Source organism: Nilaparvata lugens, chromosome 9 (genome assembly GCF_014356525.2).
Source record: "Nilaparvata lugens isolate BPH chromosome 9, ASM1435652v1, whole genome shotgun sequence".
NCBI classification, from domain to species: domain Eukaryota; kingdom Metazoa; phylum Arthropoda; class Insecta; order Hemiptera; family Delphacidae; genus Nilaparvata; species Nilaparvata lugens.
The window spans coordinates 8,101,549-8,116,982 of NC_052512.1; the positions used below are offsets into that span (position 1 = coordinate 8,101,549).

General features: G+C 35.9%; 1 protein-coding gene across 2 annotated transcripts; it reads right to left on the reverse strand.

Moving 5' to 3' along the window:
- Positions 1-12,088: 12,088 nt before the first annotated feature.
- Positions 12,089-15,065, reverse strand: LOC111064048. 2 transcript variants are annotated; one of them, XM_039435459.1, is made up of 3 exons: positions 15,011-15,065; positions 14,848-14,908; positions 12,089-14,308 (listed from the first exon to the last, which is right to left on the reverse strand). In XM_039435459.1, exons 1-3 carry the CDS (start codon positions 15,014-15,016, stop codon positions 13,983-13,985), a joined length of 393 nt encoding a protein of 130 aa, XP_039291393.1. In that variant the 5' UTR covers positions 15,017-15,065; the 3' UTR covers positions 12,089-13,982. The 2 variants fall into 2 exon arrangements, with proteins under 2 accessions (XP_039291393.1, XP_022207400.2); XM_022351708.2 differs by having other exon boundaries at positions 14,830-14,908; positions 15,011-15,058.
- Between the last annotated feature and the right edge of the window lie 369 nt (positions 15,066-15,434).

Below are 15,434 nucleotides of genomic sequence, written 5' to 3' on the forward strand. Positions count from 1 at the left end.
CTGGCCAGCGTCATGGAGGCCATCGAGAACAATAAAGAAGACAATCCTGCTGCCTCTGCCATCGAGAATGCTACAGAACCGAATGAACCTGATGATGACAACATGCTAAATGGTTTAAAAACCATATCCCAGAGTGATGTGTTGGCTCTCGAGGACTTAAATGAATGGATTACAGCCGATGACCAACTAGAAAATGAGTTTTTTACCGATGATGAAATCGTGGAAGCTGTTGTTGCTGTAGACGAAGATGGAAATGAAGAAGAAGAAGCAGAAAATATTCAAGTGGAAAACGTTGAACGCGTGAATCATGCTCAAGCAAAATCAGCACTGGAACTAATCACATCTTACATTGAACAACAGGATGTATCTACTCCGGCTGATATAATGTTCATTAAGAAGTGGCGTGACTACGCATTCAAAGCAGCCGTGAACACTAAGAAACAAAAGAAAATGGACGATTTCTTTAAAAAATAAAAGTAAAGTTAACAAATCTTGTGTAAAAGTTGTTTGATAACAAGTTGTTTTTTGCTGTAATAAAAGTTTTGTGTTTTAACTAAAAACTAGTTTTATTAACTGTGCCCCGTTTAGCGTGATTATTTTTTAATACTGTGCAGCTTGGATAATGTTCTAAGGTAAGTGCAGTAGAAAGTTTGTTTTTACATAATTTACAATATATCACATACATATATTTATTGTGAAGTAGAATTGGCGTTAGAAGGGCAATGACCGTGACATTGTGACGAGTGCCGTGCCGTGGGAGAGGAAGCCTAAATAAACAAAAGATAAGATAGCGGTGAGGGGTTGGGTGGACAGGTGGTCGATGTTGTTGTGACTCAGGTTTCTTGGAATCCAGTCGCAAGGAAATGCAATGTACACTGTACAGTACAGTACTTCTGCACCTGCCACAAATCATAATGGCTGTTTGGTTTTAAATATTTCAAATGTAAAAAGGCTTAGCAACTAACTATTTTCTGTGTTTTGTGTTCACAGATATCATAATAAAGCGTCTAGTTTTATTATTTTACGTAAAAGTCATTATTGGCTTATAAACTACAAAATATGCGTACCAATTTAACGACTTTTAGGGAACGTCGGTTTAACCGGAAAAAACGTTATCCGGACTGGCCTCAGTCCGATGAGTCCGGATAAGAGAGAGGCTACTGTATTATATATCTATACAACTTGTTTTGTAACTTCAGTTACTTTAATTCAAATAATGGCGTACTTTAATTGAATTCCCAGTATATTATTTCTATTGTGAAACCTCATTCTTAACAACTGTATATTTCGAATATTATTCGACTTATTTCCTCTTATGCCTCATATAAGCCACTTTTCTTTCAAATTGTACTTTTGAAGAGTCTAAATTCCATAATTGCATGTTTTATAGTAATTAGCTTAGCTTCTACTGGCTATTCTTGCAATCTCAATTATTTATTGTACCTCAGTTATATTGTCAATTTGAATTGTGATAAAACCTTATTGTTATCAAGTTACTAGTCATCATGGCTAAATCTCTAGCAGTAGTCACTGCCAAAAAGAACAATGCATTTGAACAAATTCAGATATGATATGTCAAAAAAGATCTATGATAAGGAGATTTATCAGAAATTGCTAGCTCGTTCTAAATCTTTGAACATATTATTAAGATCAGATTCATCTGAGTCACTGGATGTCTATCACGAATTGCAATTAGAGGTAGATGACAAGTTCACACCTAATTACTCATCACTAAACAGCGCAGATGAGATGATTGATTGTATCAACCTCACTTTAAAAACATAGAAATGAAATTGTCAAAGTCAAAACCTGAACATGAACAGGTCGTTCGCTTACCTAAGCTTGACTTGAAACATTTCTCTGCCGACCCTCTCGATTGGACATCATTTATTAATTCATTTGATTCGAGTATTCACTCAAATCCTACGCTATCAGGTGTAATCAAACTTCAATATCTGTTGGGCTCTATCTCAGGAGAACGGCTTGATTTCATAAAATCACTACCTATTACTGATAGTAATTATCAGGTAGCCTATGATTTGCTTCAGGAACGTTATAATTCACCTCGACGATTGATATCACTTCACCTCAACAAAATTCTAGATTTATCTAATATCACTCATCAACCGTCTCAAATGAGGAAATTTCTCAACTCCTACAATGAGAATACTCAAGCATTAAAGGGATTAAAAATTGATATAACCGCTAATAATCCTTTACTATGTGCTCTTATAATGCGAAAATGGATAACAACCTCAGAAAAAAGTTTGAGCATTCTCGTTCTTTGAACAAAACTAGTGAGACTAGTTTTCTCTAGCATTCTCTTGCAGGAGCAAAAGAAATAATTACATTTTTAACTCAATAGTGCAATGAAATTGAAAATTCAAATCTTCACTCCACTTCTGCACCTAAAATCGTTTCATTGTCTACTTTAGCATCAGAAAATGAATACTCTCCTAAAATAAATAGGAATTTTCGTACTAACAAGGTCACATTGATGAATTATAATGATGAAATCAAACATGAAACAAAATCATTTGAATGTTTTGTTTGCCAAAACAATGATCATAAGATTTATTCATGTCCGGCTTCAAAAATAATGCACCCAAGGCACCCTAGTGGAAGTGATCAATGGAGATCAATAAAAAAAATGTATTGATATCAATAGGTATTTGGGCCAATACACATCAATAGGTATCCATGGATATGTGTTGATGTGTATTGGCCCAAATACCTATTGATATCAATACATATCCATGGATATCAATACATAACCAGCTGTATTGATATCAATACACATCAATACATTTCCATGGATATGTATTGATCTGTATTGGCCCGAATACCTATTGATATAAATACACATCAATACATATCCATGGATATCAATACATAACCAGCTGTATTGATATCAATACACATCAATACATTTCCATGGATATGTATTGATGTGTATTGGCCCAAATACCTATTGATATCAATACACATCAATACATATCCATGGATATCAATACATAACCAGCTGCATTGATATCAATACACATCAATACATTTCCATGGATATGTATTGGCCCAAAAACCTATTGATATAAATACAAATCAATACATATCCATGGATATCAATACATAACCAGCTGTATTGATATCAATACACATCAATACATTTCCATGGATATGTATTGGCCCAAATACCTAATGATATCAATACACATCAATAGGTAGCCATGGATATCAATACATAACCAGCTGTATTGATATCAATACAGATCAATAGCCATCTATAAGCAGCCTGTCTCCTTTATAGAAAAAATCCTCTTTCAAATCTAGGAGAGCAGATTAGGATGAAGATAACATTTGCAAGGATTCTAATATTTTAGCCCAGCTGCAACTGGCATCAGACAAGAGAGTATACCTGTTTAATTATCTATAAATAATATGAGTGAATTGGATTCAGTGAATAGATGTCTATTGATATATTGATGATAAATTAAGGGATGTAAATAGTTAAGACATAAATAATGTGAGAAGTTTGTTTATTAAAATAACTCATATGCATGTCATTTATCTATTAAGAAAGGTCCTTATTGTGGTGCTCCAGAATACTTCAATCTCTTCCTGTTTAAAGTAGCAATTTTTTGAGCTACATAGTGGTTTATGTTACTGCACCTCAATTCAATCTCAATTTTTGTAGCATTCAGATTTTCCTCCAGGATCCGGTGTTTGAACATTTCTAGAACAAATAACACTTCTTGTTCGGACATTATATGTTCCCCTTTGTTGTCTGGCGTTGTGTGGTGGAGGGGGCAATTCAAGGGTGATGCATATAGCATAATCGCGCCAGTTGCCGATTAACAGCCAATCGAACAGCTCACTTCTCGTAATGTTGATTTTTGCAAAGTGATATATTGATTTATTGTGATTTATTACAAGTGTCGTCTTGTCTTGTATCATGATCTGGACTCGGGATCCTAGAAGCAAGGAGGATTTGAACATGAAGGTAGGCCTATGTTTTGTGCACTTAGCCATTTAAATTGTTCAACTTGCTACCCAACACCAGACAACCCCAAAAAGTTCTTGATGTAATTGATACAGTCCACAAACCAGAGTGCTGTTTGAGCCAGCCTCTATTGAATAAACATGGTCCAACCGTCCAGGATTGATTTGTTAATCGAATTTGAATAGGACATAAGTTGAAATATTGTCTAATAGGTTTGTCGTTTTTTATGCCTATTTTATTATTGATTTTTTGGTGTATATGGCTTGTTTTTGTCGCCATAGATGAATATACGCTTTATTTGTGATATTCTTAAGAAATTTGGGCTCAATTTAAGTTGGAAATGTATAGAACGAGTAATATTTTCGTAAATAATTGTGTCATAGTATTATTGCATAAGATTGTTGCATTGGTGCCACAAGGATGGACTGGCAAGTTTGTGTCGATAAATAGAGAATGACTTATACGTCGTCTAGCTGTAATAGTAACTGGAACTGTTACTTTTTTCAAAGGATACTTGCAGTTATTTGCATTGATTATTGTCGTTACTTTGTTATTAATAGCAGTTATTGTTTGTTCCAATGAGTATCGATATGGTATTATTAGCCTCCTAACTGATCATTCTCTACCGAGCATAAGTTGAAGTGCTGGCTAGGCTTGTATGATTAGATAAGCTAGCCATTGTTCATTCCATTGTGTCGCCTGCTCTCGTGTTTTCCCTCTTATTCTTGTTTGGTTCTTTGTCTCACTCTCTCTCTCTCGACGAGTGCTCACTTTTATCGCCTCACTATGGGTGTTATAGAAGACTTTACGTTTCAAAGAGATGCATTAATTCGTAAAATAAAACGGATTAATGAAATTGCTGAAGCTGTCGAAAAGGATCCAAAAAATAAAAAAATGAAGAATTTATTGAGAGTTATGGGTGAGCATATCGATCACCACCAGGTGGAATTCATGATATAATGGATAAGATGCAGAGCTACTTTAACAAACAAAATCCTCGATTGGAAACAACTGAACTTGAAATTATGATGAGCCAATTTGATGAGTTTTTTTCAATGTCAAGGCTATTCTCGAAACCTTACCATCCACTCAAACAAATTTGAATATTAGTTCTTTCAATGTAGCTTCTTCACCTACAACTGGATATATCTCGTCAGTTGCCCACCTAAGCTTCCTTTAATGACTTTTGACAGTGATTTGAAAATTTGTAGTCAATTTAAAGATTCATTTGAAGCCATGGTTTATAATAATGGTCAAATTGCTGACATACAAAAACATATGTATCTTCGGTCTGTACTGAGAGGCGATGCACTGTCAGTCATTTCTGTAGTCCCATTGACAAGTGATCATTATGCTGAGGCATGGAAAATATTATTGAATCGCTACAATGACTCTTACAAGCTGACTGACACATACTTGCAAGCAATTTTTGATATGCCAGCAGTTAATAAGCAACCAGACTCACTACGAAAATTCATCACTCATTTAGCTGAGTATATTGCAGCACTAAAATCAATTGGTCATGCAGTTAATGACTGGTCAATTCCGTTATTATTTGTATAACGTAAAAAACTGACTGAAAAATTGAGAGAGAAGTGGCAGAGACTGCTAAGAAATGGAACAGTATCCGATTTGAAAAACTTCCAAATATTTTTGAATGATGAAGCTGTTATTTTAGAGGCTACTAAATCCACTGATTTATTGGGATCATCTACATCATCAGAAGCCTCCTCACGTGAGCAGTTTGGGAAATCGAAACCCACTATGGGAAATTACAAAGCTTCAGCTATGATTGTTAAATCGAAATCGGACGAGCTGAAATGTATTGAATGTAATAATTCTCATGAACTGGAAAATTGTGAAGTGTTCTTGAATCTCAAACCGTCTGATAGATTAAAACGTGTAAAAGAATGGAAACTATGTATATGCTGTTTATTGGCAGGGCACTTTATTAGAGATTGTAGAAGAAGGAAGCCATGCAGTCACTGTAATTTGCATCATCATTCGCTCCTCCATTTAGAGCCGAGACAGCCGCCTGTTAAAAACACCAACACATTGGCCGGTAATGAACAAATGAGCAGGGTAGACGTGCACGACGCTGCTGATCAAAGCCATCAAACATTTGTTACTGACTCAGCTAAGAAAGTATTTTCGAATGTAAATAGTTCCTTAGTATTGTTACCAACTTTAACAATTACTTAGTATTGTAAATTGGGAGTTCGAGGTAATCGAGGCAATTATGATAAGGTCAAAGTATTATTAGATAGTGCAAGCACCGAGTCATTCATTACAAGGTGTCACGTGGTAATTTGAAACCACCAAATATTTCTAAATGAGCCAACAAAATGTAATAGAACTATAAAATTGGAAAGAAGGTTAGACCTATCTAAAGAGTAAATCAACTCAAATCAAGTATTACTAGTGATTAGGAGTAATAGCATTATCAACAACGATAAGAAAATATGTATTATTGTGATTTAATAATTATGAGAACTCATTGGTAAGATCAAAAAATTATAAAGCGGCATAATTATTATTGGCGGATTACAAAAATAAAATAAAATAAAATGCATGAACATTGAGGTTAGAGTTACTTGTTTACGTTTTGAAAAGAATTAGTCGATCTTGGATAAATCGATAATTATCCGAACCAATACTGAATGAATCAGCTGATTATTCGATCAACCCATATGACCGGTTGAATCATATAAAATTCACTCATAAAGGATATATTATGTATACTAAAGGAAGTCGATGTGTAGAAACACAAATAGCTATTATTTCTGTATAAATATTTATTATAATGTAAAAAAGCATGATAAATCAAGAGTATAAAAAACTCATATAAAAACTAATGTATTATCTATTAAAATCGTATGTTACGATTTATTTATGAATTCAATTTAAGATAAATACCCCATATATCTGTATAAAAAACTTCTTTTATTAAATTTTTTCTATTATAAAGCCGAGGAAGCCCTGATTCCCAAGGCAACCAATTGTATTGAGTCTATTAATTGAGGGCCAATCAGAGAGTAGCTTATAGAATTATTCTAGGAAGAAGCAAATTTTTCTAAAAACCTCTTTCTTCTGGCTTAAGATCCCAACCGAGAGGATGCACATGGAGTTTAGGGTCTTTTCTTATTCCTTTTAAAAATTTTTTAACGAATTATTAAGCCAAACCCTTTTTTAAATGTAATGTATGTTTGTTGAATGTAAATTGTTTGTGAACTCAGTGCTGTCAAGAGTCCGTAATTGTAAAGATTCCCATAAAAATAGCTTTAATTCGAAAGAAACTTATAAAAATCTGGATCACACGTTAGCCCAGCAGTGACGAAAAGGAGCCTACCTAATTAATTATTGGAAATAATTAATTCAATCCACGAGAACATCCAGAACTTCAGTCAGTGAGTGATAAGTCAAACCAAATGAGCTCATTTGTCTACGTTCAGTGGAGTAATAATTAATAAAAAAGCGCTATTCCAATTAATTAGAGTTAAAATATAAAAAGTCACCACGTGTTGAACAATATCACATAGTTCACAAGAACATTTTATAAATTTATTTATTATATGTAGGAAGCTTACTTCCATGCACTGCCCGAATTCATATTAAAAGCCCTGAGATCTCATGTTCGAATATTAATTTATTAAATATTAATTTTGTTTATTGAACAAAATATACCATATCAAACTTATAGACCGAACAGGTTTTTATCTGCAGAATTTTATATTGATTGGAAGTCTAAGTACCAGTATTAAATATAATATATTTATGAATTTGAAATTCATTATTGTGAATATTAGCAAAGCCTGTGATAATTATTCAGATTTTAAAATAGATTATTTAAGTGAATTATAGTTATATCGAATATTTTATGCACATTTTTTCTATGGGAATATATTTTGTGTTTTATGTCAGCATACAAACTTATAGAATTTTTTATTATATCCTAACTCATCTCGTGTTATATAGTTTGAGCTGTTTTGGTACCAACAATATTTAGCAGCACTTAAAATCATAGAATCAAATAATATTAACCTTATTCAGAGCACTCAATATTTATCATCCTTTGATGATATTCATTTCATCAGCCAGAACAAATATATTAAGAAATTATATTAATAAGGTTCCAGTTATATCATATAAGGATCCAGAGAGCTTCAAGAACTGGCGTTGTAAGTTCTAAGGAATTTTGAAAGGGTATATTGGTGAATACTTGTACTCACGACGAGCGTTTTAAGAATCAACTAGAAACAACTATAGTTGGTCCTGATTATTCTCTAGTGGTACATGGTTACTGATAATCAGTCATCAAATATTCTTTTAATTTCCTTACTGGTATTCTTCAAAAACTTCATAGAAGCAGCGGTAAGAATTATCAATCCCTGGTCCTTGAACCTTATGGTGATTATTTGTATTTATAAAATTCATGTTTCTACCACTGAGCTAGAGCTGAGGTTTGAACCCAGTAATTTTGCGAGCCGGAAGGCCTTAATTTTTTGTGAATTTATTCGCAAAAGAGGGAATTTAGAGACTGCTCTTATAAATACCAGAAACATCGTATTATCTGTGAAGGAATTGCAATCTACAACTTCTCACAATAGCTTCATAACGTGGGACTCTATCATAAGAGATAACCCCCCCAGGAGCACAACTTCACACAATGGCACCCAACCAGTGGAGCATGAGGAAAAGCTTACCTACTCAATCTTACTATCAATGATTAATGAAATTATTGATAAAACTGAAAGCTGCAAGAAACATAATCTGAAGTTGTTTCGACAAGATATATCTGATGATCTATTGTAAGTTTCTGGCTAAAATAATTGAGTTGCTCTTCAAATTAAAATTTTTCAAGCTGCATAAATACAGACAAACTGTATCACACGAGTTTGAGAACATAATTCTCATAATAGAGAAAATTGGATGGAAATTTCCATAAAAGTTATAGTAAAAATTTTGATTTTGATCTTTGAATCTAGACATTGTATGCTGACCAGGGTTATAGGTTATTTGAGGCATTATAATACTATCGTTATTCAGGAGGATAAGACCCTAATTAAAATTTTAAGAACTATATTAGTGTAATTTGTAAGCCATATCTGTCTATGTTGATAAGCGTACCTGTAGCACTAGAAGGTCTTTTTGTAATATATGTATATGACACTTGAAACTTCAACACAACACAATTTTATCCAGAATAGGCACTATCACTGAATCCATTTTAATATTCCTGAGACTTGGCAACACACTTGGCTATTTACTCGAAGTTTTCCATAATAACGTCACCATGAACCAGTCGCCGGCTAACTCGCAAATTTCCTACTTCAGCGAACATCCCCAAAACTATGTAGCCACGACACCGGCAAATCAACAGCCCCAGGACGATGCAGCGGAGACCCCACGAGAGAGAGAGGGAGGCAGCATATGCTCCATCAGTTTCGACCCGCAAAACTTAGCCCAATTGTCTTCTACGAAGATCGATAACGCCGTCGATGCGAGTAATTCCGATGAGAGTCCGACTGAGGGAGTGAGGGCGTCCAACCCGGTACCGGCGTCTCCGCAGATCGCTCCAAGCGTCGCCGAAGGAACGGAGAATGCCGCTACCCAATCGCCATCCGATATCGCCAGTCAACCGCCATCCGCCACCAACCTGGAAAAACGCAATACAACATTAGACTCTTCAGTCGGTTACATTACCAATCTTATGGCAAATGATTCTACAAACGAACTCAAACTCATGCTCAGTCAAATCTTAGCAAGACAGGACAATGAAGCGAAGGCAAACCGGGAAGCTATGCAGAAAAATAGTGAAACTATCACTGAAAATATTACCAAGACTGTACAAGAAGGTATTAAAACCATGGATGCAAAATTTTCTAGCTTCAGGGAGGAAGTGAGAAATATAATAGATACAAAAATAGATACTCAATCTGCAGTTATCAAAAAGCTAGAAACTCGTCTAGATGATGTCACCTGTCAAATAAATGAACGGTTGGATGACGTACCAAAGGAAGTTGAAAAACAGGTGGACGTATTGGGTAAGGAGCTGGGCACCGCTATCATGGGAACGGTCATGGGAAAGGTGTTAGAAAATAAGGGCGAGATAGAGTCGAAAGTGGAGGAAAATAATAAGAAAATAGTAGAAATAGTCAAGGAACAAAGTAACGTGCAGGCATGTATAGCAAATTTAGCGGAGGAGGGGGCAAAATCAAGTGAGAGATACGGCATGTTGGAGAATGCTATAGGCGGACAGCAGTTGAAGCTAACCGGATTGTATGATGAAGTGAATACACATAAGAAAATTATGAATGATAAATGGATCGCAAATGAAGAACGAGTCTCCAGAATAGAGACACGTATGGAAAATATCCCGGTCAGTCGAGTGCAGTATACACCGAATGAAGCAGTAAACGGCACTCAACTTTTTCAAAGTCTGGGAAATTCGATAATTCCTACCGTCATATGCAACCCCGACCATTCATAGATCAAATAAAAGCTATTCAGGAACTGATACCCACCTCTTGGTTAGTATGGCGTTTCCAACTGTCCAGTCTATTACTTGGCGAGCCGCTGATGTTTTTCCAGAGCCGGATGCGAGATATCAACAGCCTGGAGGACTTCATCTCCCAATTCCTGCAGCAGTATTGGAGTAAACGTAAACAGATGGACGCACTATCAGAGATTATATCATGCACATATGATAATAGAGGCAGACAATCATATACTGAATTCGTAGCTAAGATGATGTGTAAGAATTCGCAACTAGACGAATCTTTGGCGGACACATCACTAGCAAATATATTAACAAAAAAGCTTCCTTACAATGTTCGCATGACACTAGCAGTATCTTCGATTTCCAGTTGCAAAGAATTAATGGAACATTTACACTGTATCCAATCCGTCACTTCTGAATCCAGCCAGGTAAATGACCGTACAGGAGATTCCAATCATTCTCCTCATCATAATAGCAACAGCTTCAGGAAAAATTATAATGGTGAGAATCAAATGTCAAATGCCGGAGCAAACACTCGATATCAAAAATACCCCGAAAATACTGGCAGAGGTCAATCGTTTGAAAACAGTTCTAGAAATAAATCGCAATATTACAATAATAAACAACAGGATAGAGGAGCGTATTATGATGGCAGAGATCGTTTAAATGGAAATAATTACAAGCGAGATAGAGACCACAAAAATCCAAGTGAGACACACCAAAACCATAACCGAACAAATACATCTTACACAGTAGCACATACAACAAAAGCAACCCAAAATCAACATGCAAACAACCCACCACCAAATCAAGAAATAAGCACTTCTAAAACTACATGACTATATGATACCCCCAAAGCAAAGGATAATTATTCATCTACCAAATTAGAGGAACAAGCCAAACCTCTCCACATAGACACCACTTTCCGGGACGATCAGCGTGAAACACTCTTAGAAAACCCTGACGACACCGATGTGACATCAGACAGCCAGCTACAAACTTATATCGAATGCAAATTGTATGGGACTAAACTACAAGCCCTGATTGACAGTGGCTCGCAATGCTGTTTATTACAAGAGGATATGTTTTCGAACATCAAAGATAAACATGCAATAGCTATACTACCCCTTACCAATGTATACATTTCCGGTATTAATCCTGGCAGAAGAATAAGAGTAACCACTCAATGTCTCTTAGAAGTGGAAATAGAAGGAGTTATATTTGAATATACTTTCCTGGTGTTGCCAGTCAAAGGTCCATCAATGATAATAGGCGCTGATTTCTTACAGTATTTCCGAACCTGTTTGAATTTCCGTACATTGAAATTTCATGCAAGCCCTGAAACCACCACCACCGAAATTATTACACCTCTCAGTTTAAAAAGACATCCTGGAGAAAATCGGATAATACAATTTGCATACCACATGGAAGGCGTGCCTAGAGCTTGGGGAATTCATGAAATGGAAGAAACCATGGAGCATTTTGAAGTGTTGAGTTTAACAACGAAGGATGACGGCGTGATAGATAAAGAGGTTTCCTCTGAAGAAATGTTTGAAAAATTATTGGATAGGATAAATGTTATGCTGAATGGGATCTAGATACAAAAAACAGTGTTGCGAAGGTTTTCATTGAAAATAGAGATGTCTTCTCAGAACAACCAGGACTAGCTAAAGATTTTGAATGCCGACTCAAAGTCAAACCTCATGAAGCCTATTACCGAAAATCTTATCCAATACCATTTACATACCGCCCGGCAGCTATAGCAGAGATAGACAGAATGTTAGAATTGGGGATTATTGAACCATCAAGCTCTCAATATAGCTTACCAATTGTTTGTGTTGCTAAGAAGGACGGTACCGTGAGATTATGTCTGGACGCGCGAGCACTTAACAGCATTTTGGAAGATGACCGTGAGAGCCCAGACCAGATAGAGCAGGTGCTTCAAACCTTTAGTGGGAAGAATGTATATTCTACGGTTGACCTAAGCGCAGGTTACTGGCAGATCCAGATAGCGGCAGAATCAAGAGATTATCTATCATTCTTATTCAACGGAAGAAATTACCGCTTCACTCGCCTAGCTTTTGGACTGAGGAACGCCATGGCCATATTTATTCGTTGCCTTCGTCAAGCCGTAGGAGAAGATGTCACGGATTTCTGTACACTCTACGTGGATGATGGAATAATTTCTTCAACAAATATTCAGGACCATTGTCAACACCTAGATATAATATTTCGTCGTCTCATCAGATGTGGACTCAAATTGAAATTATCAAAATGCGAATTTTTTGCACAACAAGTCAAATATTTGGGACATATCATCACCCCGGACGGCATCTCCCAGGATAGCAGTAAATTAGAAGCCATCAGAAAATTCCCTTCACCAACCAACCGAAAGCAACTACAGAAATTCATTGGATTTCTTCAATTCTATAGACGTTTCAACAGCCGTATGTCACACTACACTGCCCAATTAAGTCACGTATTATCTACCAACAAAGCATGGAAGTGGACAGAAGCAGAAGAGAAGATATTTCGAGAATTAAAAGAAGCTTTCCTTGAAATAGTTGTATTAAGTCATCCCGATATGAGCCAGCCATTTTACATAAATGTGGACGCCTCAGATTACGCCATAGGAGCAGAAATATTTCAGAAAAGTGCCGAAGGAGATAAGGGAGTACTAGCTTTTTTCAGTAAAACCCTAAATCCAGCACAAAGACGCTATTCAATTACTGAAAAGGAATTATTAAGTATAGTAGAAGTCTGTAAAAAATACCGCACGCTACTGTTGGGAAATAAAATCTATATCAATACCGACCATAAAGCTCTTACATTTTTTAAGACAGCTAAATTAAACCACAACAGACTGTCAAGATGGTTTCTCGCTCTTCAAGAATTTGACCTCGATCTCACACACTTACCAGGAAAGCAAAATCAAACAGCCGATTTTCTATCCCGAGAATTAGATGCCACTTACTGTAACGACACAAACCTGAAATGCTACGCAATGGAAATGGACGAAAGCATACCATATCCCGAGAATATCAAACCTCAAGTCTACAAGAATACACTAACACCCAGAAGGATTCAGAATGCGCAAAAAGAAGACCCTAAGCTATCCCAAATTTTAGAAATACTGGAGGAAGGACCATCTGAACCGCCCCACTACCTGCGACAGTACACGCGATACCGTGGATTCCTATTTCACCGCACCACACCACAAGGTTATAATTGGAGAATCGTAATACCTAAGGAAATAGCGGAAGAAGTGATTAAGGAAACACATGAGAGAATTGGCCACTTTGGAGTAAGAAAAACGATATGTACACTAAAAGAAGCCTGTTATCTGAAAGGTATGCACAAAAAGGTAGTCAAAGTGTTAAGAGCATGCGACCTATGTCAGAAAACCAAACATTTAAAATATCAAGTCAGGGGAGCAATGATACCTATATTGCCGACCGCCCCATTGGAGTTAGTATCAGCCGACATTTATGGTCCTCTACCCCTAGCACAACATGGGAAGAAATATATATTCGTATTAACATGCACATTCTCTAAATACACCATGTTCTTTCCCATCGGTAAACTAACAGGGGAAGTCCTAGCAAATTGCATAGTGAATAAGTGGACTCCGCAAGTAGGAAAACCTAAGCGCATCCTATCAGATAATGCATCATATTTTTGTAGCAAACCATGGAAAAGAATACTTGACCTGGCTGATATAAAAATATCTCGAACTTCCACATATTCTCCTAGTTCGAACCCCGTGGAGCGCCGCATGGCAGAAATCTCACGATTCATGAGGGCGTACTGTGCTGAAAAACATCAAAGTTGGGTTAGATATCTACCGTTCTTGGAAGAATGTTTCAACAATTGCATCAATGAAAACACAGGATATACACCAGTAGAGGTTATTTTCGGAGAAAGAAATAAAATGTTTATTGAAAAGTTAATAGATTTCCCACCGTCGAATGCTTTAACTCATCCTAACCTAGACATCTGTCACATTGTACAACAGAGATTAGAAAGGTCAGCGACCTCACGAAAGCATTATCATGATAATAAATCCAAGCAATTTAAATACAGTGTCGGAGATGAAATACTTTTAAAAAGCCATAGATTATCCAATGCATTGGAAAAAACTACCAGAAAATTCTTCCATATTTATACTGGACCATACAAAATTGCAGCCGTAACTGAACGTAATACCGTTCAGTTGTATGAAGAAAGCAAACCCAATTTAACTTGGTGGGAAAATATTTCTAATCTCAAACCGTATTATCGAGACAATAAGCGATAAGAATATAAACAATAATATTGGGATTCATGGATCTACCTGTCAACAAATACGTACCAAACAAACACCAGGCAACACACTTATTTCGCAGACGAGTATCCACTTCGAACAACAACACCTGAAAATAAAGAAATAAAAAATTTAGAAACCATTTTTTAACACCTTTCTTATTGATGAAACAAGAGAATAAATAACTTCTAATGTTAAAAAGCCAACTTACCTTCATGTAGCAGGAAGAAACATCAAGATGGCGACAAGTGACAAGCCGAAGCCAACGTAAACCAGCTGTACACTACGAAAACCAGAATAGTCAATGCCTATTAAATCATCAAAGTTGATACCCCGAATAAGAAGATCAAGTGTCATATAAATGTGAATTGCATGTAGAGATATTATAGAAATATTATATTATTATTATTTATGTATAAACTATTAAGAAAATCATTAAAATTATCCGCCAAATGATCAAACCGCATAGTTACCACCAAAAGCATTAATCCCAAGTCTCAATGTATTAGAGGAATAAGAAGTTCGTGTTGATAAAACCTACCAAAGATTATCTTTAAAAATATCCATTACATGAAAACAAAGCCCAATTTCTGCAAGAGAATGAAATGAAAATGTACAAGTCACTGTTCTATGTT